The sequence below is a fragment of the Haliaeetus leucocephalus genome, unplaced genomic scaffold, assembly GCF_000737465.1.
Source record: "Haliaeetus leucocephalus isolate CR32 unplaced genomic scaffold, Haliaeetus_leucocephalus-4.0 Scaffold140, whole genome shotgun sequence".
In the NCBI taxonomy this organism is placed as follows: Eukaryota; Metazoa; Chordata; class Aves; order Accipitriformes; family Accipitridae; genus Haliaeetus; species Haliaeetus leucocephalus.
The window spans coordinates 15,966,208-15,993,793 of NW_010972576.1; the positions used below are offsets into that span (position 1 = coordinate 15,966,208).

Consider the following 27,586-nt stretch of genomic DNA (forward strand, 5'->3'; position numbering starts at 1 on the left):
AATTGGACATGGTTTAAAGTTCGAAGTCAGTCATCAAAATTTATTGCTCCATTGTGCATTCTTCTGCCCGTGACTGCCTCAAATTACTCAGCAAAGGTAAATGAGCCTGGAAAAGAGGGGAAAGAGTTGAAAAGGCCTTGAAAGATGTATATGATTTTTGCTGGATTTTTGAGACTTTGGAGATGTCATTTCACAAACTATAGGGTGGAAGTTCAAGGAAACCTTTGCTAGTAAGAGGAAAAAGTAAAAAAACCCCAAACCTCAAAAACCTAAACAAGACACAGCAGGGGAAGAAAAGGAAGAGGTAGTGGCAAAGGTTGAGGGTTTGGAGCAGTTACATCTCTATCTGCAAACTCTTTCTGACCACTGCTGACAGGGCTTTGGCATCTGATCATCTCCTAACTGCTGATTAACATAGCACTGTTTTATATTTAACTCAGGCTAGAGCAGGAGGGGCTGGGGGTGGGGTTGCGCTGCTTATAAGGGGAGCACGGCAGGAACAATGTTCTTCTGTGTCAGTTCCCTCCGTCTCCCAGCCCAGCTGCACTCCTTTTGATCATTCACATTTCCTCCAAATGCATGTTGTCTTTAATTAATTGACTGTCTCGTGGAAAGCGAGGTGGGGGAGACGGGCAGAGAACAGCTATAGCTGCACAATTAAAATACAAACCGTCTGCTGAGTTTACTGAATGCAAGTGCTGAAGTGACTAACAAGCTTTTTTACAGTTAATGTTTTGCTCTGAGAACAGACCCAGGAGCAGAGATGGAGGGCATGGATTTTGAGGATGAGAAGTCCAAGAGGTACTGCATGAAGACAAAGCACGTGGCTGTCATCTGTGGTGTTGTGGTCATTGTAGGTCTTGCAGTGGGGCTTGGCGTGGGATTGAGCAGACCTAAATCTCAGCAACCTTCAGGGGGAACAGATCAGCCAACAAACCCTCCTCCCCCAGTGGATTTGGGTCCCTGTCCTCCTAAAAATGATGGGACTGGAGACTGGAGACATTTTAGGCTACCCACTTATATCAAGCCTGTGCACTATGATCTGGAAATGAAGCCTGAAATGGAGACAGACATTTACACTGGGACAGTCAGTATTTCTATTGCTTTGGAAAAATCTACCAGCTACCTATGGCTCCACCTGCGAGAGACCAAGATTACAGAAATGCCTACACTCCGGAAATCCTCAGGACAGCAGATTGCTCTGAACGACTGCTTTGGGTACAAGCCACAAGAGTACATAGTGATGAAGGCAGAAGCAGAACTCTCTGTCACTGATGAAAGTGATCCCTATATACTCACTCTGAAGTTTCAAGGCTGGCTGAATGGTTCCCTGGTTGGGTTTTATAGGACCACCTACACTGAGAATGGACAGATCAAGTAAAGCAGTTTTTCTTTTATTTATTAAACCTTCTTCTCTATTTCTACTTGCTCAGGCCTGCTTTATTTCTGTTTCAGGTTCTCAGTCTTGTTTCTCACCAACTTGCTGACATTCTGGGCTGTTCTTTAATTTTCTCATTCCCCTAAGGAAGATGCTGTATTCAAAATCCTTTGGCTGTTGACAAGTGAATGTGGGCAGGAGAGATGAGGGGTTTGTTATTATTATTCTGAAAAACTTTTTCAAATTCTACTGATCCCAGGTTATCTTTGAGCTTTATGAATGGCTCCCTCAGAGAGCTGAAGGGATCGAGGCCTGTTTTTATCTCTGTAGTACAATAAATAGCATACAGCTCTCACCACTCTCTTCTGTCACTCCCCAAGGTAACAGTTTTGGTGTAAAATGCTCTTATGATAGTTTTCCTGACATGATGCCTCCTTGATGTTGTAAGCCTGAGGAATATCCAAACCAGCACTTCCCTGTCCCTCCTGCAGCTGGTTTAAATTATGGGTAGGAAGTCCAAACAATGAAGTTATCTTTGACTTGGGTTTTTTGTGCTACAGCTCTTCCTTTTTAATATATCACTAGTTATTGAAAGATTACAAAGCCTCTGCCAGTTCAATTAACCCATTCCACTTCCCAGGTTTGCACTACTTCAAGGTGGAAGCTTTTGAAAAAGCCATTGCCCACTGCTCAGAAGCATTTCTTTGCAGTTAACCTATGGAGAGGACACTCATCTGTTTTCCAATATTTACATTTCTGAAGTGACTCATTCCAGCCTTTACAGCTAGAAGATAAACTTGGCTAGACTTTTCCAAGGCCCTGTAGCAGGAGCATGGAGACAAACACTAGTATGTTTTCACGGCACTTGTTTGCCCTCCTGGGACAATGGTGTCATGAATGAGAGTCGTATCAGCTCCATTCAACTGCTGACAGGCAATGCCAGGAGTAGCAGCAGTGACAGGCACCAGCAGCAGCAAATCTAAGAGGCAGAGGAAAAAGCAAGCATTGATTTTTCATACTTAAACATAGTTACCTGATCTGGGAAGAAGCCATGTAGAGAACAGCTTTAACCCCAGCCAGCTCTTTCCCTCTTGTTTTCCTCCATCTACCATCTCAGTATTGCTCTGACTTGGAAGGTGCTTTGGTTTGACACTTTGAGCATCTGACATCCCCACAGCAGTTTTAAAGTGTAACCTGTTAACATGTCTCTAAGTTGAGGTGTGTTACTTCCTTTTTATTGGCGAAGGCTACCTAGATATTAAATTAACAGATCTGTCACAACACCAGAACAGCAGGACCAGAATGCAGGTCTCCTGAGTCACAGAGCAGGAAAGGTGAGTGCCCATCCCTCAGATCCAGACAAGGACCAAGCATCTGACATCAGGAAAGAAGGAGAACTTCATAAGCTAAAGAAAGCATAAAATGTGAGCTCACTTTAAGAAGGTTCTTACTTCTTGATTTGGATGCTGGAAGGTATAATTGCAAGGATGGTCCCAGCCAGCAGTCTGAAAACACTCAATACAGAGAGGAACTTGAGTGTGTAAATTTGTTTGTTAGGCTTGAGAAGGGCTCTAATAAGAATGAGTGAATGGTGATTTCTGAAATGCTTTTCATGTGTTTAGGTCTGGGCAGATTGTTTGTGGGGGTGGAAGAGGCGATGTACATGATAGTGATACGTACAGCTTTGACATGAAAACCACCACCAGCCAAGTGGTGCTGCAACCGCCAGCCAAGTTGCTGCTATGTGGCATGAGGGTAGATGATAGGATGGGGTGAGGAAGGATGACAAGGGAAGGGTTTTATTCCTTATTAAAACTGCATTTTGCCCTGGCTTTCTACTCAAAAACAATGCTGACCAGAATTATCTTTTTTATTTCACCTTTGCCTGAGGCAGACATCACCCTTGGAAAATTTCAACCCAAATAGTTCCTTTTTTTGTCATGTTGTAAGTAAGTACAAATCGGATCAGGAAATAGCAAAAGTCAAGCAAGTCAATTAATAGCAGAAGAAGGGGGCTGAGGTGAAAATGAGAGCCAACATGTAATTAACCTACTCCCCCATCCCTTCTGGGCAGTGTTAGAAGCAGTGGGACTTTTTGAGAAAATTAGTAACGCTGGAAAGTCAGCTTCCAGGGCTGAGCTTCTCCCCAGCTGTCTATCTGTGAAGGCAAAGGTTTGCCAAAGCATTGCTATAATGCCTTTTGTTTACAAACTGGGCACATGTCCAGGGTCTGCTGTTGCTTAGATTGAAATCTCCCACTACATTTTGTAGAAAACAGGTAGACACGTGCTGAACATGCCTGCAAGTCTGGGATCCATGGGAGGCTTAGGGAGAAGAACACCTCATTTGCATGTGAGGGTGTGGAGCAGGAAAGCAGGAACTTTGAGAACGCAGATTTTATACATAGACCTGCCTAGATCCTCCTGTGGGTGCCTGAATCCAGCTGTAAGCACCGAGGTACTTTGGTAAAGCTATTTCTCTGTCTGTGCATTTCATTTCCCCATTTATGAAAGGGGAATAGCAGTCCTTCCCTACTTTGCATGATGCAGTGAGCATAAATATGTTACAACTGTGTTATTTTCAGGTATTAGGGAAAGGAGCACAACAAGAGTCCTTGCGTGCTGTAATGGGTTCTTTTAACTCATTAGTGCCTCTCAAGGAGTGTGCTAAAACCCACTTTTATTTTCTCCTTAATATTACAGATGATAAAAACATGTCACAGCAGCTGTTTTTGATTTTGCTGATTACTGTTAGTGACAAGGTATAGCTTCCCTTTTATAGGAATTCTCTCTGTCCTCTGTAAGAGGAGAACAAGAAGCTTATAAAAGATACTTGGCTGGGCACATCTCTAACAGGGAAACTGGCATTTAGGATTTTATTGATTTGGGAAAGGCAAAAATATTCTTTAGTGTACAGAAGTAGCACTGCTGGATTTCTTCCTCAAGGAGAAAATTTTCTCAGAAGAAGCAATGGATCTGAATTTAGGGAAAGACTAGGAGAAAAATGCTTTAATTAGCTCAAGGGGAGGGGTTTTTCCACTAACCCCCTGTGCTTTGGGAAAAAATAAAAGGGAGGGCGGGAAATTCATCATGGTTCTAAATGCAGTGCTGTTTTATTTTGGGAACAACAGCTGGATGCAGCTCCAGCCAGATCTTCAATTCGATGATATTTACAATTGTCACCTCTAGTTCATATTTAAAGATCTGGACATTAACAGCAAAGAGAAGGGCAGAAGCCACCACGCAGTGAAGAAAATCTTATCTAAAAACTACATTATACAGTTTGAAAGGAAATTACAACATTTCATGTTTCTAGTGCCACTTCTATGCATGCCATAGCCTGGAGCTCTCATCATCTACCCCATAGGAATGGTAGTGCTAAAGTTTTGCACTGCTGATGTCTATATGCATCCACAAATATATGAGGATAGATGGATTATCACCTTATAAAACAACAGAAATATCACAGTGTTATCAGTCTGTAGGAACAAGATACAAATGTGTCAAAATATATAGCCATTTTTTTAAGCAATAGCTGTGAAGCATTGCCCTGGGGACTTGAAGTTAACTTAATTGTGAAATAGCTTTCAAATCCTACAAAAAGTAAAGAGCAACATCAAACAATTTACCAAGCAAAAGAAACTCTGTTGAGCCTGAAGTTATGTTAAGGTGAGTGTTCATTATGCTGTCTACCCATGAACTTTTGAGTTACTATTCCAATGAACATGAATGGTAAGAACCCAGACATATTACCTCCAATCAGGCTTGTAAATGACCCTTGCTGCTACAAGTTCCTAATGACCAGTTTAGTATTTAACCGTCACAGGGAAATGCCAAGGGCAAGAGAAACATTGAAAAATTGGTTGTCAAGTGAGCTTGTAGGATTGCTGCAGATCTGTAATTTATGATGTACAGTCTTAATTACTTTTTGGAAAGAAAAACTAGCTTAATATAGTTGGAGCAGAAGCAAGCACGATATGAACGTTCACAACCTTCACCTTATTTTTTTACATGACCCCTATTGTCTAGCTCCTCCAGCTGTTTTTGCATAACTCACATGACTTTCTAAATCCTCCAACACAGCTACCATAGCATCAGTTACGTACTAGGATATTCACCTGAACTTCCCATGCTTTCTCCAGCAGTTTCATTAATGGAGTCAGGAGAGCATAACAGCACCAGCAGAAAACTGTACATGGTAACTGCACAAAAAGAAACACACAAGCAGGATGAGATTTTACGGGCACTTACAAAATTCCGAGGTGTCTTCTCAGGAGATGTTGAAGACTCCAATCCCAAGATATGCTCTAGTGGGTAAACAACACATGGAGTGACTTAAGTAAGCGTCCCCATATCAGGATCTTAATTTCCTTTCAGATGATACCATCAGTAGTTTATTTTAGGCACATAAATCAATGGGAAAGCTCATCAGGAAGGTGAGCAAAACTTTTGCCATCCATTAGGGGTCATTCCTATCATATTGGCTGTCTCCTAAAAATGTTTGATGATAAGCAATTTGCTTTAGCTTTTGCTGTGAAACCTAGAGGATGCTGATGGCAAACTTGGAGGTATATGTGTTAAAAATACCTGTATGATGTCAGCCTGTGCATTTCTGATGTCACCTACTTTTGTAAATGGACAAGTACACACAAATATTTGTAGTTGACTTTAGTTTGTGAAACTGCTAAAAAGTTATGCTTAGAAATTGCAGACAAGGTTTAAAAGATATATAATGAAGGCTTGCCAATGTGTTGTTTGTTTAAGGAGCATTGCAGCTACTGATCATGAGCCAACAGATGCACGGAAATCATTTCCTTGCTTTGACGAGCCCAACAAAAAGGCGACTTACAACATATCTATTGTACATCAAGATGCGTACCAAGCACTTTCAAACATGCCAGTACAGGTATGTACTTCCCAACTCTGCTGCCTAAGTGGAATGGCTCTGTAAAGCCACTGGAAGGGTAGCATGGATCGCAAGTTCCCTGTACGTTCACAGACTCTACCACACAGACACTGTAAAGTTAATGGTTAATAAGTATTCCATAAAACAGGACTGGTTGGCTGGTTAGGACTCCCAGTGGTCCACCAGCACAAAACATGGCAATAGAGAGCCAAATCCAAAGCAGAAATGAAACATCTCTTCTGTCTTTAGGTAGCTGGTCCTCTATTCAAATATTCTAGATGAGCATCCCCTACTAACTATAAATAGGTATATGCAGGTTCTTCAGCGAAACCAGGTAGACTCTGAGAAGAAATTCTCTGGAAGACAACTGCTTCCCAGATGGGAAGTCTAAAATAATCACTGAAACTACATAATGGTCCAAAGCAAGGGTCTGCTGATCACAATCTAATGGCAAAGGATCCTGCTAGCAAGAAAGCCTAGGATTATTATTTTTAATAATACAGGATCTGAAAACCCATCTGTCAGCTCATGGGTGTGGACACTTGTCAGTTCACCATGAGTGTAATTTCCTAAATAATCTATTTCTGGATCTGGTGGGTCAAATTCCAAGTTTTGTACAAAATTCAATAGCATCAATTAACTACCTCTGGGCCCTCTGGAAGAAGATTGAATGGCTTTCAGCTGAGAGAGATTCTAATGAATAGTTTAACTGAATATGTAGTCCAATGTATAATTTCTAATGAATATGTTCTGAAGGGGGAGATAAAGTGCCAAGTTTAAAAAAAAAAAATAAAAAAGAAAAAAAGAGCTTCCAGCCTCCAGGCTGTTGACATTTGCATCTTCCCAATCACTCCCCCACCCAGAAAACAAAGGTCTGCTTTACTGTGTACTGTTTTATTTAAAGAGTCCCCCAAACCTTAACTATCCCCTAGCAATGCATCTGAAAGAACTATTACCAATCCAATACAGCTGCCTCCCAGACTCTTTGCAAATTTAAAGCTCTAACCCATTGTTATTAAAAATACTTCTATGATACCTAAAAGAGCACCAGGCAGTTTGATGAAAAACACGGGAAAGGAGAGTGTTTGCCATACCTTTCTTCACAGACCTCAAATAAGAGAGGGTACTGGCAAGAAAGATGAGGGGATGAGACTAGATCTTGCCAAGATTTAGTGGGTTTGGGGATTTACTTTACACCTTTACATGTGGACCTTGCCTCTAGTATGAACAGACAAAAATAAGCTTTCAAAGAGCTAGCTACTGCTTGTTAATTAATTTGCTAAAATCCAAGTACAGTCAGGGAAATGTAGGTTATACTGGGTTCATACTCAGGTTTGACTAATGGATGATAGCAGGGCACTTTTTCATCTGGTGCACTCACAAGGTCAGTAGCTCTGTTCTTAGTAGTGAAAGATCTTTGGGAAATCTTTTCAACAGATGGAAATGTAATAGTTTGTAAATGCAAAGCACGTTGTGTGTTACATTTACATGTCCTGTAGTAGTTTTGGTGGTGTGGAACTTTATAATCTACACAGCAAAATCAGAATCTTGTACATTTCGTTTGCATTTTTCACTGGAGTGAATTTTTTTAAACTTTTTTTCCACTGAAGTCCTGACTTTGTTGAAAGAAAAAGATATCAAAATAGAGTCAAAATGAGTCAAATAATGGAAAAGTAGTTTGCAATTATCTCTATGAAAAAGGGTTTGTGAATATCCATGAAAAGTGTTTTTTGCTCATGGAATCATATTACCTGTAAGATTCATTTTTTGTGCTTTATTTATATTGTATTTATAACAAACAAATCTTATGAAGTATTATATCTCTAGAAGAAGGTTAATGTCTTTTACATGCTGTTTGCTTTTGTCCTATTTAAGTTAGTCATCCAGTCAGAAGCACAAAATAATTATCAGACAGGCAATAGCAGATAATAGCAGAAATAAGTATTTAGAGGATGAATCACACACAACAGGTTGCAGGTCTGGTCATATAGTTCAGCTGAGAGTTAAGGACATTTGGGAAAATCAGGAATGGTTTTTAACTGATTTACAAAATAAAAACTATAAGCAGTACTAAACCTTATGTAGGATTAAACAATCCACGAATTAGCAATGCTAATTTGTATCTGAATGAGTTCAGGACAGATTCATTAGACTGGTTCTAAGTAGCATCCCAGCAATCTCTGGCTCCTACATGACACATGTACTTAAGAGAGGAGAGAATCCAGTCTCTTCTCTGATCTGTCCAAAGTGATGTTATTTAGTGCAACTATTTCAAGAACAAAACACACTAGCATACACTGGAAAACTCCTGTTGGCAAAATTCCTGTGCATGTGAATGATTTCAAATCCTTGATTAAAATTAGAACCAGGTAGACTTATTTAGTGCAGAAAAACAAAGTCCCATTTTGTGTATTGCAGAAAAAACGTGTTGTCTGTTCTCATGCCATTGGCAATGGGTTGCCAAAAAAGGTGATTTATCATTCCTATGTAGTTGCAGCCTTCATAGAAATATTGTACTCTGTTCTGCATATGTTTGCAATTCCAAAAATCAAATTAATTATTTTTCCATTTCTGCAGAAAACTGTACAGCTGGGCAGTGGCTGGACTCGGACAACTTTTGAGAAGTCAGTTCCCATGAGCACTTACTTGGTATGCTTTGCAGTGCACCAGTTCCAGTGGACAGAGAGAATATCCGCTAGTGGAAAACCTGTAAGTTCTGTTGCAGCCTGAACATGGTTCAGATGACAGATGTACTGTGATTTGCATTTAAAAAAAAAAGAAACATCTCTTTTTATAATACAAACAGGAACATAATTTTCCTTTTCCTATAGCCTATTTGATGCAGCCTGTTTTATCAGATTGGGTGTTCACAGTGGTCCCTCTGACCTTGGCTACATACAGTGTTCTGCAGTCCTTCCCTGTCTCCCATCTTGGTGAGATCCCAGTCAGTACCTCCCATACAGGCACATGGGTGAGGAAGGAGCACTATTTCTCCAACCTCATCCCTGAGTTGAAGCCCAGAGTCTGAGGGAATGTACAAATCCAGGAGTACAAGAGATTCACAGGCCATGGATACAACTACTTTACAGTTTTCTGTGGGTTAAAAGGTGTGAATCTATGCACTTGATGTCTTCCTATTTATAGTCATGGAGACATAGGACTACAATGCTACGTGCCATTATGTATTGGCTCTAATATTATTTATTTTACAACAGTGGCTAAAGGGAACTGCCCAGTGTAAGTTCTTTACAAATAAGTATAGAAGTGATAGTGCCTGCCTAAACAGCTGAATATTTGGTAGATGCCCTAATGAAGTACATATGTTTGAATCTGAATCCATAAAATTAAAATAGCTCCTTTATTTAGATGCAACAGGCAGTCCAATCCAGTTCTCACTTAGATTCAAATCTCCTGAAGGTGCAGCTGATCAGGCATAAAGACATCACAAGACATTATGTTGAATCACAACCTGAAAGCTTAAATACAATTTGCCCCTCAATATATACTCCCCATTTATCCTAAACCTAGTCTGGGATGCTCAACCCACTGTTAATTATTTATTTCATGCAAGACAAAGGGTGATTCCAGGGCTGTATGCTCTTGCTGCTTCCCCTTCTTTTCCTCTTAGGGGTGTAACACATGGTCTTGAGGTTCAGCCGAGCTGGCAGCCCTTTTCTACTCTTCTGGAGGCAGTGATGCCAATGGACAGGGAATCTAGAGCAAAGCCCCAGCCAGACCACTGTTCCCCTAGCAAGTAAGCTCTTCCTGAGTTTCTCTATCCGAAAAAGCTCAGCAAATCCTTCCCTACTTAAGGCTGTCCACTGATGTGAAAATCTGCCTCGTATAAATATCCAAAGTGCTGATCCAGTTCTTAGCAAAGACTTCCTGGCACAGTGCTGCGCTAAGGCATCCCTCCTCTACACCCTCTCTAGCATCATGCTGTACACATATATTACTTCTTGACAGATAACTAAGGCTAAATTACACTTACCCAAGCAATTGGAGCCTGGTTTAAGATAGTGATGCAATATTCTTAGATCCCTATTGTTTGGCTAAGTAATTTGCAAAACAGGAGAATGTTTTAAGCCAGCCAGCCACACAATTTTGTTAACCAGATGCTCTTCAGTGCAGCTGTCCCATTCACTACCAGGGACAGGACTTTGGTTATTCGGCCTTGATAGATATTCTGTAAAGTTTAGTTATTTTAAGAATCAGAATTTGTGCAGCTTTTGTAGAACATAGTGCGGTAGGCAAAAATAAGTGCTGAAGACATATGTAAAACTCTTTATTTTCTAGATGCAAAAGTTAACATTCTCTGCTTATCCATGCCATGCTCCAGAATATGGCTCTGACGTCAATATTTGGGTTATTTCCGCAAGCAAAACAGTAAAGCCCACAATGTTCCTGACTGGTTGTAGCTTTTCTAAATAGAAGGGAGTGTTCACTGAAACATGGTAATTAAAGTGTGTGTGTGTGTAGAAGCAGAGGTATTCATGTCAGTACAGAGGTTGCCTGAAGAAACATCTTCTAATTCAGGCCTTGGTTACTACATATTTTATTAATGCTATTCACTAAACAATGTCTGAGGACTTGCCTGCACTAGAAAACTTGGGTTTTAAGTGAAGTTAAAATCCTAACCGTTTCCTTTCTCTTAGCGTGGATATGTATGTAAAATATATGTGTAAGATTGTTTTTTAATTAAGGGAGCCACATAAACTCCATCACTAAAAATTACCTTTTCCCCAGGAAAACCAGGCTATCTTTAGAGTTTTCAGTCAGATATTTAGAAAGTCCTTCTCCTAATCAAACAGCTCATTTCCAAAAACTTTGCAGCACAGCTGAGCAATGAGGTATTTAGATTCACTGACTGCTGAAAAGAACATTCTATAGTTTGCTGTATAAATTGCTAGCAATAAATCCCTCATCCAACACAAAGTATACATGTGATCCATATATTGCTTTCATAAACAGCAACAGCGTACAGCTCACATGACACAGAAAATTATTTTAAAACTCTGTTGTTTGCTCTGCAAGCTGCTGCCTTAACAAAGACATTAATGGAATCAATGGTGGGAAATGTGCCTACAGCTGGAAACGATGCTCCTGAGCTGATTACCTGTCAGGTGCCAAATGCCTGGTTTGGAAAATCACAGAGGAGATTATACAAATGAAACCCAAAGTCAGTTCTAGTGCATGCTGAAGGTTTTGGAAACCATTAATATGGATCAGCTAGGGGACCAAAGACTGCTAAATTGGGTAAAGAGCTTACTGAAGTGGAAATTGCAGATAGTAATTGCAAACTGATCCTGAGGGAAATCCCCTGGCTGGAATGGATTCCTGATTGAATTTCATAAGCTTTTTTTGGTTTTGTTTTTTTCATTCCAGCTTTATTTCTGTCCACTTTCCCATCCTCCCCTCTTGTTGGAGGAAGTGTAATTTTATGGTATTGAAATCAATGTGTTGTCAGGCTCCAAGAGGGCTCCTAGAGTAGGCCAGCTTCATTGCTCAGTTTGGACCCTAAACTCCTGGCTGTAAGACAGCATTGAGGAGTAAACAAGCCACACCAGCTCAGCCAGAAGAATGTGGCCCATTCATAAGAGATGCAGAGCCTGCAAAATGAGATGGATCGGTTTTCCTAAAGTCAGAAACTTCACTCCATATAAAGATCTCTTACTTTCCACACTGGAGATTTTGGGCAACAGTGAAGAGAAGAGCCTACAGCTCTTGCCAGTGGACACTCCAGTGCTATGGCTCTGCTCTGGCGCAGAGATTTGTATGAGCTTTGGGACAAAGAGATTAAGGGAAAGACCCCCAAAAGACTCCATAAATTCTGAAGTCAAACTTTGTCTTCATGATGTGGAGATAACATCCCAAAAAGCTTTTTCAAGCTGTAGGCCTCCTCATCATGGTTATGGGTGCCATAAAGACACTAGTCGTCCAGGGCTTGAGGTTTCCTACTGCTTGACAGTAATAGCCAAAGCAGTCCCAGGCACCAAGCCTCAGGAATGGAAAGATCAGCACTCAACACACCATTAATTGCGTTCAGGAAAAAAAGCATGCACAGATATGCCAGAGGAGCAGAGAAATGGTCACTCATCACACACAGGGCTACCAAACATGCCAGTTTTCCTGGACCTACCTAGTGGGAAGAGAGAGCTGATTTTTGTCTGGGATTTCCAGAGGCACAACCCCCCAGCAGGCACCATAGCTGTGACTGGGTGGCTGTATGACCTGAGGTCCTGGGCAAACAGCCATTTGGACCTCCATGGGCCAGCATGTCTGGGAATAGTTACAGATCTGGTAGACACACTGTCTTCAAAGGGTCTGAGATCTTCAAACATACAAGGACAAGAGGAAATTATGATGATAGTAGGTAGGAAGAAATTGAAGAAAAGGTGTTATGGGCTTCAGACACATTTCAGGACAGATGTGCTCCTAAAGATTGGTCTGATGGGATTAGTCCAGATCAATGAACTGCTCAGAACAAGTGGATTCCCTTCGATTGTGCTCGTGCAGGCTTCCTTCTTGAGAAAACCAGGCCTTGGGGAAGGAGAGACTGGTATGCACCCAGGCCCTGCTCCAAGCTTGGCCACTGTGAGCTTCTGGACATGGGTATTGCCAGTTTTACTGTTTAGGCATACTGTGGAAAGCATGCACAGGTTATGTTGACCTGGTTTCTTTTATGTACAACATTTGAAAAACTTTATTGAATAAAAGTGTTAGGGAACAGAATTCAGTGTTCAGGCCAGTCTCTTAGAGAAAACCTGCAGTGTTACAGCTGTGTATGTTAAACAACTTTTCAATGCTTGCCACCTTCTAATTTATTTCAACTGAAGATTGCTCTAATTGTCTCTCTGTATTTTACAGCTGAGAGTTTACGCCCAGCCACTGCAAATACACACAGCAGAATATGCAGCAAATGTAACAAAAATTGTATTCGACTTCTTTGAAGAGTACTTTAATTTGAGCTATTCTCTTCCAAAACTAGGTAATTATTCATACTTTTATTTTTCATACTGTTAATTCACTGTCATGGTCATGTTTCTCCTACAGGTCTCTGTGCTTTGGTGGAAAACAGCATGAAAGCATTTGGTTGCTAACTGCTGATATGATGTCAGGATGTTTTAAAACTGTACCCATGTAGTTCAAGATGTTCTTAAATGTCATGATGGCAGGGTTGGTCTCAGTAACAGTTTAGTTACCAGTTCTCACAGTACAGTTTGCTGAACTGAAGCACTGGTCCTGGCATGGTTATTTTAAAGTGTCCTGTGGAAAATCAGGGGAAGCATTCGTGTCATCAGCAAAGGAACATCATGAGCTAAAATAGAGCCAGAAGAAGTTTGAGAAAAATATATACCACTTCCATGGGAACTTCTGGACAAAAGTCAGCAGTGAGATAAGTGAAGATGTAAACTGCCAAAGAGTATGTCACACTATTTATTAACCTTAGTGCAAAGTGGGTGTGCATCCACTTCTTAGAAAGATGAACGTGGTCCAGCATATAATTTGTAGTTTCTACTGCTGGTCTAAATAAAGACCCAGAGCTAAACAAGAGTGGGCACACTATCAAATTTTACCCATGGTTACAAAACAAGCAAAGAAAAAGTAATGCAGTTGGGCATCCTTTAACTTGGGCTATCTGGACTCTGGATCTGATTTGTGCAGTTTGAACTAACAAAGTTGGGAATGTAAACAGAGTTTTGGAAATGCCCCCTCCTATGACCTCCAAAGAGGTAATTCAGTTAGGTTCATGAACTTAAAAGGATGGAAAAATACTAACTACAAACAAGTTAAGGCAATGTAATGGGGAAAAAAAAAAAACCCAAAACTTTGAAGAAGATTAACAATTCTATGCAGACCTTTTATTGTCTATTCATACATGTACCTATTAGGCTAACCTGTATTACAGATTTTTACCTCCTCCTTTCAAAACATCATCTGAGTTTACTGTAAATATCTGTTTGCATTCAATGACAACTGAATTAGGGAAACCAGTACAATATGTTGTTCTTTTGCACACTGGTCCCCAGTAATAACTAGGACTATATCTCAGCTATGCTTCATATTCAAACTTTCATTTCCATAAAAGCCTGATGACTTTGCCATGTCTGTGTATGGATAGGGGCCTGTCTGCACTACAGGGTAGACTGGTAACCACCAGGTCAGCAGTATCAGAGGATAGATGCTCTTGTAGATTTTACACTGTTTTTCTCAGAATGTTGATTTGTTGGATCACAAATCTTGACTTACTATGTTGTTTCTTCAGTATTAGAAGTCATCTAGATCAAACCTGATGAATCAAATACATCTCTGCATAATGTTTTATTTAAATATTGTATTTCACATTGATTTACGGCTTCTGGCATTGCCATTCTCCTTGTGATCCTCCTTTTGACTGTCAGTGAAGCCCTTGCCAGACTATCAGCTTTGATTCTGTAATCAAGTTGTTTAAATTAAAATAAGTAATTCCTATCTTCTCTTAGGGTGGAGAGAAGGTTGTTTGTTCTACTCAGTTTTAAATCCATCTGTACTTTTTCACTAACCCACATAGAACCGCTGTGGTCATTATTTGCAGAAGAAAATGCCAGTCCAATTGAGTCCGCAATTCTCATTTAAACCTGTATTGATTACTGACCATAAATGAGTGACCCCCACAAATTGCCAGGACTAGAAGCAGATGTTGTTCACTGCATGGAGGATTTACTTCAGTTAACATGTCAATAAATATTTTTAATACAACAGTATGACAAACAATGACATGCCTCATTATGCTACAGATAGTTTCAGGAGGTTTACTGCCTACAGCACATCCCCAGACAATACTATTAATTTCTGGAGCCAAAATTAAGTAATGTGTGATACGCACACTCCCAGGAGGTGACATAGCATCACCTCGCAGGACAGATCCTCAGCTAGTGCAACGGATCCTAGCTCTATTAATCCCAGCAGAGCCAGCATGCTTGCTATCAGCTGCTGCAGGCCAGTTCCCTGCTTCTTAAAGACAGGTTATAGACTGCAGTCCACAGCAATTGTGGTCCACAACCACAAATGGCAAGCAAAACAGGCTGTGAATACACAGAATGAGAACAAGCTAAGTGGCTTAAAGGATACAGTGGTAATTATATTCTCTTTCTTTCAATGTAGACAAAATAGCTATTCCAGATTTCGGGACAGGTGCTATGGAGAACTGGGGGCTGATCACATACAGAGAAACAAACCTACTGTATGATCCCAATGAGTCAGCCACTTCCAACAAACAGAGAGTAGCTGCTGTGATAGCCCATGAGCTCGTTCATCAGGTATGTTTTAGGACACGATTAATTTTTACAGTGCTTCAAATGTGTAGTCACAACATTTTAATCTTGAAAATACTGTCATTAACTCCATCTCAGGATCTTCTCCATGTGCTCACAATTTGATTGCAAAATACTATGCTAAACCAATTCCCCATTAGAGCTTTAAAGTACCATAACTACTGCCTTTGAATATTTCTCAGGAAGCTAGATGCCTGGGTCCAGACTGTGAGCCAGCTTATGAAAATCTGTCTGAAATGTCTTAAAGGAACTAATTTGCATGTGCAGATGTCTCTTTTGGACAAGCAAATAAGGACAACTATATACCGTGGAGGCTGTCTGAAAACATATCCTTACAAGCACAAATCATCAAAGCAAGAGGAAGAAACTAAAAATATTTTCAGTGGCACATGAATCATTAGCAATCTCCCCAGTAATATGTAATTTTATAATAAAACTGATGTTTTAACACAAGGCGAGGCCTAAATTCCTATTTAAACCCCAGAATTATGATAATTTTCATCTGGCAACAGGAAGAAAAGTGAACAAATGAATGTTCTATGTGGAGATGTGAGATACTGAAACATACATTTACCATTTAGCTAATACTGTATCTTTCAATGTTTATAATTGTAGTGGTTTGGAAATATTGTGACCATGGACTGGTGGGATGACTTGTGGTTAAATGAAGGATTTGCCAGTTATTTTGAGTTCCTGGGAGTAAATGCTGCAGAACCAGATTGGCAAATGGTAATTATTTCTGTCTTGGGGAGGGTTGGTGGGGCTGGGGGGAGCATTTTGAAAGGCAGTAAAAATTGGACAAGGACAATGAAGACTTAAAGTATGTTTATAGAAAAATAACATAGTGCAGTGCAACATAAAGAAAAAGTTGCTTTAAGCTTTTCCACCTACCTATGTTATGGTCTGAAACTACTCAAAGTAAACTTTGTGAAGTTTTAGTCTGCAGGGAAGAGTAATTTTTTTTAACAAGTCAGTCAAGTGTTTTTTATTATTATGGCAAATAATACGTAGCTGGATTCTGGAAAGAGGCTGGAAGATGGAGATTCCCTCTTATTTATTTAGTTGGGCTGCAGTGTCTTATCAAGGGCTGTAGTGTCTTATCAACGACTTGTCAGGTTCGTTATCTGACCTGGTGAGGGTTGGGAACCTGGGCCTGTCTTCTCCACAGTTTGGGCTATTTGTCAAGGAAAATATCAGATCCGCTATTCAGCTGCTGCCAGCATTTTAAGTGTCATTTCAAATGCTCCAACTCAGACAACCTCTACTCTGCACAGCACAAAAATAAGTAGTGATAGTGGATGGCCCACAGCACTAACTGTGCAGCAAAACCAACTCACAGCCACTTTAAGGGAGTTGCAGACAAAGAGAGTAGCCTTAAATATGCATTTTACTCTAAGGAATGATAACAGTCTGTGAATAAAGGGGGGTTTCTTGCTCTCTTCTTCCTCTCCTCCCAAACAGATGTGATGGTGTATAGTATGCATATTTTCCCCAGCTGTCCAGGTGTAATGAGATTCTGGCTACTAGAAAATATATAACATATGCCAGTGGAAGGAAGCAGGGTAGGCTTTGCATAGGTTGAGCCCATTGTCAAAATCTACTAGCCCCTGAGCCTAGTGACTTTAGAAGCAGACAGTGCCTACTTGGTGCTTCCCCTGCCTCCCTCCCTGCTCCCCATAAATATCTCTTCTCATCCGTGTTACGTGAGGCTGAGAACAAAATCATTCCTGGGTCACTTGTTTTACACTTTGAAGTAGAGGATCTGTTGTGCTAGCTATGTAAGAAAAATTTTAATTCTGAGCCTAAAATTTAAAAGACCTTTTGGTATCTAGACACCATGTTCATTTAAGATCTAGAGCCATTTCCATGTTGCCATTCTAGTGAGTATTAGAAGAGGAAAACTAAATAGAAATTTAGTCTTTTTGGTCAATATTGATTAGGAAGTAACGGGATTTTGACTGCAGGCCACTTAATCTTTTAAAAAAATTATAATTACTTTAAAAAAATTATAAACCTTGGTGAACCTGCCTCCTTCCTCCCTCCTTCCCTTCCTCCCCAGCTCCTCTTTTTGCAAGAGGAGCCCATAATGCTTTGCAGATATTGTCAGCTGTTGAAATTGGTAATACAGGCCTCTTTTTTTGCCTACTGTGGGGGGTTGTGTTATCATACACACAGGAAAGCAGGATTTGCAAAAGGCAATTTATCTTAGTTAAGGAAAAAATATGTCCCTCCCCTCTCAGACATAAAGTAAGAGTTTGAAAGTCCTTCTTTAGAGGAGGTGAAATTTCATTCCATTTCCAACTGCCTCCCCCTAGAGAAGCTGCAGTTCAAGCTACTTATTTTGTGAAATTAGGCATATAGTCCTGCCTTTGTTTCTATTCTAACATCTTCTCTTTCGCAGCTCGAACAGGTTTTAATTGATGATGTGCTTCCTGTCATGAAGGATGACTCTTTGCTCTCTTCCCACCCAATTGTGGTCAATGTGTCATCTCCAGCTGAAATCACCTCTGTGTTTGACGGGATATCCTACAGTAAGGTAGGATATCCTCCTGTTGTGACTTTGGATGCAAAGAAAGTGGAGGCTTGGGAGAGGAGATAAAAGTCAGGGGAGCTCGTAATCATAACTCCTAACCCACTTGGGCTGTGTCTGTGCAGACCTTTTTTCTGGGACATTCCCGACTGTTGTCTGTTATGATTCAGTCAAAAGCAACTGTGAGAGGAGCAGTGCAGCCAGGGTCTCAGTCTGCCACTGTGCACCACGCAAACCTGGTCACAGCATGCAGAGGTGCAGGGAAATCACAGTGTCAGCAGCTTCTGCCACTAAAGTTGTTGGTTTTAAAATTATCCTAACCCAAATACTAAGCACATCTCTCTCCCATCACCTCATGTGCTGATGCAGCCCAGTTATGTCAAGCATCATAATCTAAATCAAGGCCAGATGATGCAAGGGCAGATGTCTAGGTGTCCTCTCTCACTTCCCCATCACACCTTTGGGGCAGTACAACTTCTATTTTGAGAGAGCAAGGCAGGGAACCAATCAGTGAAAACAGGAAAGTAACTTTCTGTCTCAAGTTGCTCACAGTATCCCAGCCACCCAAGAAGCCATAGCAAAGATGGTCTACACCAGTCTCTAGGGCATTGGCCTTAAACTGGGAGATAAGTTAGCTCCACATTTCACTGAGAGTTGTGGAGCTCAGGACTGACTTGGAGTACAGTAGTCTGTAGCCCAGGAAGTGGTAAAGGACACACCATTAGGTATTTGACAAGTTTTTGCCCATCCTGGGACTGTCCCTGTCAGTGGTGGTGGGGACCTGTGCCTATAAAGGCTCTCTCAGAAGCCAGCTGGAACTGACTGGAAGAATACCCTGGGTCTTTCTGAGCAGCAAGACATGAGGATGCTGGTGCCGTCCAACTGCTGTTGCGACCAGGGTGCACAGAGGCCTCCCTGAGCCCACAGCCTCTGGTAGCTGTGTGGGGCAGCAGCCAGGAGCTCAGCCCTTGTGGAAAAGTGCTTTGAGGTCCAGAGCACTGGAGAGGCCAGCAGCCATGCTGAGGGTCAACACTTTGATGTGGTCAGCAGGATCCAGGCTAGGAAGCTGAAGCTGGCTTGTCTCCCTCCATATCAGATATAGCCAAAGCCATTTTGTCCTTAGAGAACCCTTAGACACGGAACAAAGCAGGTCTCCCCCAGACTCCCTGGTATCTAACCAGGGAGTCCCTTGACTCAAGCGCTGCCCTGACAACACTGTTGCTTCTAGTTATTTTTTTCAGTGCATTAACAGACAAATCTGAAGAAGCACAGGAGGAAACACCCCTGTCCCTCTTCCCTCTCACCACCACATATGCCACCAAGGTGAGGAAGGAGCTGGGACTCTGCTCACTCTCTCCTCAACCAGCCATCTCCCGTGACCCTGTGTTGACAGCTTCTTGTATGACTCTGTCAGTGTTTCCTCTCTGATGCCATAACAAGTTTCCACTGAGCACACAAAATCCACCATTATTAAATCCTGTTTGTTGCTTTCCCTCCAAGCTCCCATTATCAGCTAAACATAAAGTATGTATTGCATTGACTTTAGCTTTAGCTGTGCAAGAGTCTGTAGCTGTAGATATTACTTTTATTAGCTAGACTTGATCCATCCATTTCCATCAGTTTTCTGTTTTCAATTGTTAAATCCTCTATCCAACAATACAACCAGTATTTATTGCATCATAAATGCCTCACAGTCAAATCATAAACCATGTGAAAACCTGCATTGTGTAACACCGTTCTTAAATCAAACTAACAAAAGTCAAGAAACATACAGAGCTAAATGAAATACTCTGCACCAAAATGCATTTTAGTGGTGAGCTAAGCAAGAGACATACTTCTGCATGGTCTGAAAAAACAATGGAGAAAAAAAATCCTAGCTTTTAGTCATCTCTTTGTGCCTACATAATTGCTACATGGACTTATTTTTTTTTAAGTGAAAACACTTGAGGACTCATGCATTGTTTGGGAACAGTCTGCTTGGGATATAATTTGGCTTGGGATATAATTTGGATTGAATGAGAAAGTCTTCACGTAGATTTAGCTCAAATTACTGTTGATATTTATATATAAATGCGTGACAAAATTAACTTGTTTCTTTTTGGCTTTATTTTGGCTTCTCTTTTGCATTTTTCTTATAAAAACAATCTCCTCATGATAATATTCATCACTAAACAAATAAAGCATAATTTGGAATGTTCTCTGTTAGTTTTACCAAAGCAATTACAGGGTTTCTGCAATCCTAAAACTCTAATGGTTAGGTCTAAAGCCTAAGGGTCTGTGGAGTCATTGCATTGTATTCTGTAAGGGAAACTCTAACTGCTGTATGATTGGCATGGCATTATGCACCTAGGAGAGCTGTATTAGAGTAGAGCTGGTGACTGCACAATTAATGTATATAATTCTTTTAATCTGCTCTTAAAAAGTAATTGCATCTCACCTCTTTTCCAGTTTAATCTTCTCTCCTAGTTTGAAAGATTCTATTAAAGTAACAATGAGATTTTTTTGTCTTTGGAGTTCAAATATTGATTACCTTTTCAGAAAACAGATACTTAAATAATTTCTGCTAGAAGTTTGGTCTTGGACCCCCACATTTTTGGAACCTCCCAGCTAAAGAAGTTTGGGATTAAACATTCCATATTTCTGCCACATACAGTCTTGTCATATACTTGGCAATTACTACACCTCCCTAGGAGAAGTTATGTGGGTGTTGTTAAAAGGCTCCCCCTCACATCCCCATCAGACAAGGTCAGCTATTCAAATCAAGGTCACTTTCCTGAACTTCCCCAACAGCTGAAAGAAAGGAAAGTTATTAAAACACTTGAGTTCCTATAACCAGTTATAACCAGTTGTTAGGATGAGTTTTTCTCAAACACACTCCATCACAGACTATAGAGGAATGACAAGACTAGGGGGAAGAGACTGAAAAGCAGTAGTAGAAGATGCAAGGGGCTAACTGTACATTGCAATTTAAAGCAAAAGAAATCGCTGCTGTTCCCAAATGCATGCACAAGTGCATATTTCTACTCTGGCTTTTAATATAAATGGGAGGGGATGGTCTATGAGAGGTGATATCAGATAAGAAGTGGCTGATAGACAAAGTTGAGGAGCTGAGGTACCCTAGTACATACACGTGGCCTTACAATTACCATTAATCATAAGCAGCCTTATGATTGCCACTAATGGAAATCTGTTCTAAATTTTACTGAATTGCTTTTGAACATATTTCACTGTAAACACATTAAATTACTGTATCAGAAAAGAGTTATCTGCTGACTATCTCAACTCTGCAACAATAGTCTGGAAAGCAGTTTGAGGCATATCTGTTCAAACAGTCCCTCTGCTGTGACTCGTGCAGTCAAGTTGTTATTCTCAGACACGTAAATAGGGGAGACAGGATTTACTGAGAATTCAGATAACATTCTTGTTTTCATGGGACAACTGGATTTTTAAACCATTCATAGCATTAGGCTCTCAGCTGCCCTTTGATTTAGTTCAGAAAATGAAAACATGCTAATCCTAGAACTGTATTTTGCATTTTAGATTGGGTTTGCACTGCTTTTGTTTTTCATCATTTTGTGCCCACTCTGTTCTTTGTTCCACATGACTCTTCTACTTCTCTCTCCTGTCTTCCCTTTGTTTCTTTCCTCTTTCAAGATCCTAATTGTTTTTTTCTGTGACACCCAAGTAAGTAACTTCTCTGATCCCAATTCTACCCTGCTTCAGAGGCCAAAGTTCTCACACCAGTCCTCAGCAAAGCTCATTCTGAACCTTGAGATGGCTTCCCCAACACATAAAGTCCCAGACTTGCAGCATTTTTAGAGTTCCCTACCTGTTGAGTGTTCAGCCAAAATCACTTCCTCTGTCAGGCTGTGCTGCTGGACAGGGCTAGTTCCCCAGCTGCCCTCACCCCTGTGCTGTTCAAAGTGAAACAGGGACCCCCGGTCACACAAATTGGTAGAGTAGCAGGACAGTAACCCCCAGCAGCGGGGCTTGGGCGCCCTTCCACTGGCACAGCTGAACTTGGAAACGGGCATCTGGTCACAGCCAAAAACCAACTGTCACATCTAGAATTAAGCTCTGGCAGGCAGGCATGCTGTGACATGAAGGAATTAGAAAAACCACTTCCTTAGTCAGATGGATGGTTTCTATTTTTGCCTAATAAAATATTCATTCTCATGTTGCTTTTTAGATTAATGGAAATCCAGTGTTAGAGCAGTGTAGAATGACCTTCTCCCCTTTCCCTTTGTCCTCAGGGTGCATCGATCCTCAGAATGCTTCGAGACTGGATTACACCAGACCTCTTCCAGAAAGGCTGTCAGGTAAGCGTGGCACCGAACAGGTGAGAAATGCAGCCCATCCTTGTGTTACAGTAGCAAAGCCATTGTTCAAAAAGTGAATATCAGAGATCCTGGTACTAGTACCAAAAGTATTTAGTGCATTTCAGTACTGAGTGGACAACATCATGGGGAAGAAGTTCCACGCTCCCACAGAATCAGGAATGTGAACTGCACTAAGATTTGATAGCCTGCCAGTGAGGACCTAAATTCATGACAGCGTTTAGCCAAGAAACCTCTTCTACCCCACTGTTATCCTATTGTCAGCTAGGTTCCCCTCATTCAGCTGTAAAGTATGTCTGCAGCTTCATACAGCCACGATCCTCCAACCCACCCAAGCCTGCTATGCAGGGACACTCTTGCAGGCATAAGCTCATCTGTACCCTGATGCAGGGGCACCCAGCCCTAGAGAGCTGAGGTAATAGGGAGCAGAAAAGGGAGATATTGCACACTTCATAGTCCTTTCTCATGGAGGAAAAAATGTGATGCTACAAAATTATGGGAGAAAGGACCCCTCCCAGAAAGAGGAAGGTTATCTGCCCTTTCCTCTGAACCAACGTCTGTCGTCTCTGAAGAGTTACAGCCCAGGTTTACCACATTTGTTCTCACCTCCCTCCCTCCTGGAGAGCACATTTATGGGCTGCTACAAGACAGTTGTGTTTTCCTTTATTTTTCCTTTCATATATTCAATCAGGACAGTTCCACAAGATGGGAAAATACAGCCACCTTGTCCACAAGAGACTAATACTTTCCCTCTACTCAAAGCCTTCAAGAACATTAAAGTAGGTAGTGGTGGCTAACGGTGAAACAAACAGCACCATCTACCGACTAAACATCACGAGGATCCGGATAGCAGGGTAGGAAAGCACTCGCTAAGCAGCCAGGTAAAATAAAGGATGGGAATAGTGTTTAGGGGGTGCAAACACTTAGCTGAATACCATTATTCCTTGTAATAATCATTTTGATCACAACTTAGAGGTGACTAGACTTCCCTGCTTCCACCCCGAGTCCACAGCTAGTGAAATCTCCTGAAACAGCTTCCTCCTTCTAAGCAAGCTCTTACATTAAACATAAATTTGCAACAGGGTATGCTGGTGTCCATTCAAACAAAATCCAAAAACTCTTCAAGTACAAATTTATTTCGTACTAACAAGTCACAGTGGAAAATGCTGACTTTTAATGTTACAGGATACGTTGGAAAGCAAAGGAACTTCATCAGCTGAATATTGATCCATTTAACCTCCTACTCATAATACTACCATCCACGCATAGATACTTTGTACAACTAATCTGTACTCTCTGTACAACTGAATATGTGTATTGTTTTCATAGGCAAAGAAGAAAGACCTGGTAGTATTTTCACAGTCTTCTACCTCTCTCTAGGCATATTTGAAGAAACACCATTTCCAGAATGCCAAGACACAACAATTTTGGGAAGCTCTGGAAGCGGTATGTTTTGCAGCAACCCAAACCCTTGCTAATAAATGTTCCATATCTTACCCACTGATTTCAGTTTCCCAAACTTTTTATAGTCTGTAGCTCTTCTGTCAATCAGAGATCACAAGCTAAGCAGCCTCCCAGTATATTCCAACACATATTATTTCTAGCAAATATATATTATTTCCTCATTTTTTGGCATAAGACTGTGGGAGTGGAATAAGAAGCAAGAAAGGAGGCCTTGCTAACAAACAGCCTGCTACTGAAACATTCCCCCCGCAACTCAAACTCATTTCATGGGTGAAAACACCCCTCATCCACCACATACATACACCTCATACTCTCCCTTATCTCTAACCAGATTTAGCTGTTTGAAAGTTCTCAACAGTATCCATTCCCAAGTAATTTTGGTGTTTATCTCTGTCTCTGTCTTCTGAGTCCCAGTTGGGTCATTGTCTGTGCCACGGTTTTCTGATCTTTCCTTTTGCTTGAGACTGGGTTGTTTCTCTCCACCTATCTCATTACCCCCAAAAGCCCACCTGCATACTACCAGGTTCTTCCCCTGATGGTATTTCCTTTCCTTCCACCTCTGTGGACACCCACACAGCCCAAGTTGCACTTTTGTGTCTCCTTCAAAGTTCCTGTCTTCTCCTTGGTCCCAGACTTCTTCCTGCTCAACAGGATTTCTTCCTGCTTTGTCTCTCTGGTGCCCTGCATCTTCACATCATCTACCTCATCTGAAGAAGGAAACAATGACCCCAGCTCCCTTCCCTCACAAGTGGCATCCTGGGGAGGCAGTGGCAGCTTTCTCCAGCTCCAGTCACTAGGACAGAGGTTCACAGTCCACAGAATGGATCAAATTTTACATTAGTGCAGCTGCTGGTGGTTAATACTGGCTCCTCCTTCACTCTCAAAACAGGGCATACTGCAAAGAGACTTCTGGCTTTGAAAAGTTTCTTTATGTCCCTCTGTCCTGTTCAGTTATTTCCTCAAAAAAAATGGAGAGATCTTAGAGCATGCAAGGGGCCTCAAAGGTTCCTCAGTATTTCTTGTCCATGCTACTGGTCAGTCTCCTGCCCATATACTTCTAATTTCCTCTGTCCGTGCTCAAGTTTCCAGCTCATACTTTCTTTCAATGACAGGCACCATAAAAGGATTTAACGGAGTACTTTTTGCACTGAACCTGCTCTTTCCTCTGCCACTTTCTGCTCTTCTTTCTCTCAATATCAGAGATACTTTTTTTTTTTTAACTCTTTGGACTGAATTTGCTTTTTCACTGCAACCTTCTCCCATCATCCATAGGCAAGTAATAAACCTGTGAAGGAAGTCATGGACACATGGACTAGGCAGATGGGCTACCCTGTTTTGGAGATGGGAGATAATTCAGTGTTCACACAGAAACGTTTTCTCTTGGATCCCAATGCAAATGCTTCTCATCCTCCTTCTGATCTTGGGTAAGTTCCTGCTGTGAATGTCTATCCAAAGTAGGTAGAAATACTGTACAGGTACTCTCTTCAGCTGACATACAGTAGGCAGTGTTATACCCATTCTTGCTAAACTTAATCTCAGGATTTGTTTTTAAAAAGAAACCAGCAGGAAGTTGGATACAAATATTTCAAATTTAGGCCAGCATCAGCCCTTTGTCTCAGAGTTTCTTTCTCCAACACAGCAGAGTAGAATTTGACAAGGTCTCTCAGAAAATCTTATGTCCACACACAGACAGCTCAAATGATTGCAAGTCACCTGTTGAACCACTGCAAATTATAGTCTGCCAGACTAAGGAAAACTGACACAAAATTGTCTCTGTCCAGAAATCAGATACCATGAACTAGGTATTGTATACCACAATATTTTATTCCTTTTCCCACATGGTATAGGATCTATAATACAACACAGGGTCTTCACATACAATACAGGGTCTTCTCTACATGTCTTAAAAACATGAGTTACTGTGAAATAACTAGTCATGTATAAATGTTATTAATCCTCATCAAGAGCTATTTTTTCCCTATTTAACTCAGGATGGTATTGCTTAATTTTACCTATCTAAAACGCAGTTATCTAGTCAAAGTTAGACATTTCAGGCTCTTACGTGACCAGACAGACAGCTGCATTCATCTACCCTATTCAAGATGGGGGGGTTTAATCTATAGGAGCATATTTGTTAATTAATAGATGACTGACCTGGGAGGAGATGAACCCTACATGTGGGTTGGTGAACCTGCACAGAAAAATGTCTCAGGTGCGCCATGGCATTAACCAGCTGAATAACTGTTCAGAACTGGCATTGTGTATATTCTTAGCCAGCCCCAATTTTGAGGCAAAATACAACTTTGCTACCATTTCAGTGAGAGAGATTCAAATCAACCCATATTAGGAAGCTTTCGTTCCCCGAACTAGCCCAATCAATTAAACCAGTAAAACTTGCCTGTACGAACCAGAACTAAATCTACCCAAATGCAATTTTCCATTAGCTTCTACTAGTTATTTTAATACAAAAAGCAAGAACAAGGAGAAAATGAAGAAACAGTTGTGGCCACTTTATTTCATTCTGATTAAAAAGAAAAAACTTGACCAATGAGAAGACCCATGGTATTGGCAGTTTAGGACAGGTATCAAAAGAGTTTGGATAATTACCTTTGTCTTTGAAACGTTGTATTTCTCCCAACATAAGCAGAAAAGTTTGCAGGCTTTTGAAGTAACGCTAGCCGCAAACAGCAGCACTGTGCCATCTGAAGGCTGGTATTACAGACTATTCAGGCAAAAATACTTCTTAGTGTTAAAAATTTTGACTTACTGCACTATGCTATGAGGTAGCAGAATCAGGAATCCTACTTTTGCTTGACTTCAAGACTTACGGTACATTGCCATTTGTCATTACTTGAGCAGAAATCCCAGCACTGCTCCTACTCTAACCTGTCAAGAAGTTGAGCTGTGCACTGCCCCTACTATTCCCAAAGTGAGAGGGGAATTTGTTTCTGAATATGTAGTTTTTATAAATTACTTCAAAATAAAATGCAGTAATGTAATGCTGACATTATCTATCCTGGGACAGACTTACTCTTTTATCTAGAAGTCAGTCCACTGAAACTCAATACCTCCTCCTTCCACCCTCACAGATGGGGTTGAGGAAGCTCCTGAAGAGATCCTACCCCAGATGGGACTGGCCTATTTCATGTCCAGGTGCGGGATTTTGATTTAAGCAGTGAAAACTCCAGGCCTTGTGTATGCTTTATTCTCTGAACACTGTAGGGATAGTCTCCTCAGCTGCCTGCTTGTTTCAAGCTTGTTTGGCTTGAAAGAGTCCTCTCCTGCATGCTGACACTCAAAAGAAATGGAAGTTCAAAAACCTGTGCTCTTAAAATAGCACTGCTGGGCAAATATGTAGCTACAGCATAGCATATCAGGAACACGTCCTCAATATGCACAGTTAACAGGACACAGCTCTTGTACCTTATGCTCAGGAAAAGTATTTATGTATGTAAGCTCAGGAACATATAAAGAAAACTAAATAAAATCCCCCCCCATTAAATGCATTTACAAAACCAGAGGGTTTTTTTTTTTAAAATCATCTTTTATGGGCTTTCTCTTGGGGAACCACAATACTGGGGCTTCTAGCCAAACAATAACCTCTCTAAATTCCCATGGCAGTAAGCTCCATAAGAGAACTAGTAAAATCTAGAAGTAT

The 27,586-nt window shown here is 40.9% G+C and overlaps 1 protein-coding gene across 1 annotated transcript in view; it reads left to right on the forward strand.

Annotated features, from left to right (window-relative positions):
- Positions 1-524: 524 nt before the first annotated feature.
- Positions 525-27,586, forward strand: part of ENPEP (glutamyl aminopeptidase (aminopeptidase A)) — a 36,710-nt gene continuing 9,648 nt past the window's right edge. Inside the window, exons 1-10 of the mRNA XM_010586252.1 lie at positions 525-1,377; positions 6,142-6,283; positions 8,861-8,992; positions 13,151-13,271; positions 15,428-15,582; positions 16,213-16,326; positions 17,999-18,133; positions 22,381-22,446; positions 23,845-23,910; positions 25,201-25,352. Coding sequence (XP_010584554.1) covers positions 764-1,377; positions 6,142-6,283; positions 8,861-8,992; positions 13,151-13,271; positions 15,428-15,582; positions 16,213-16,326; positions 17,999-18,133; positions 22,381-22,446; positions 23,845-23,910; positions 25,201-25,352 — 1,697 coding nt within the window. The 5' untranslated portion in view covers positions 525-763. The remainder of the gene's footprint in view (positions 1,378-6,141; positions 6,284-8,860; positions 8,993-13,150; positions 13,272-15,427; positions 15,583-16,212; positions 16,327-17,998; positions 18,134-22,380; positions 22,447-23,844; positions 23,911-25,200; positions 25,353-27,586) is intronic.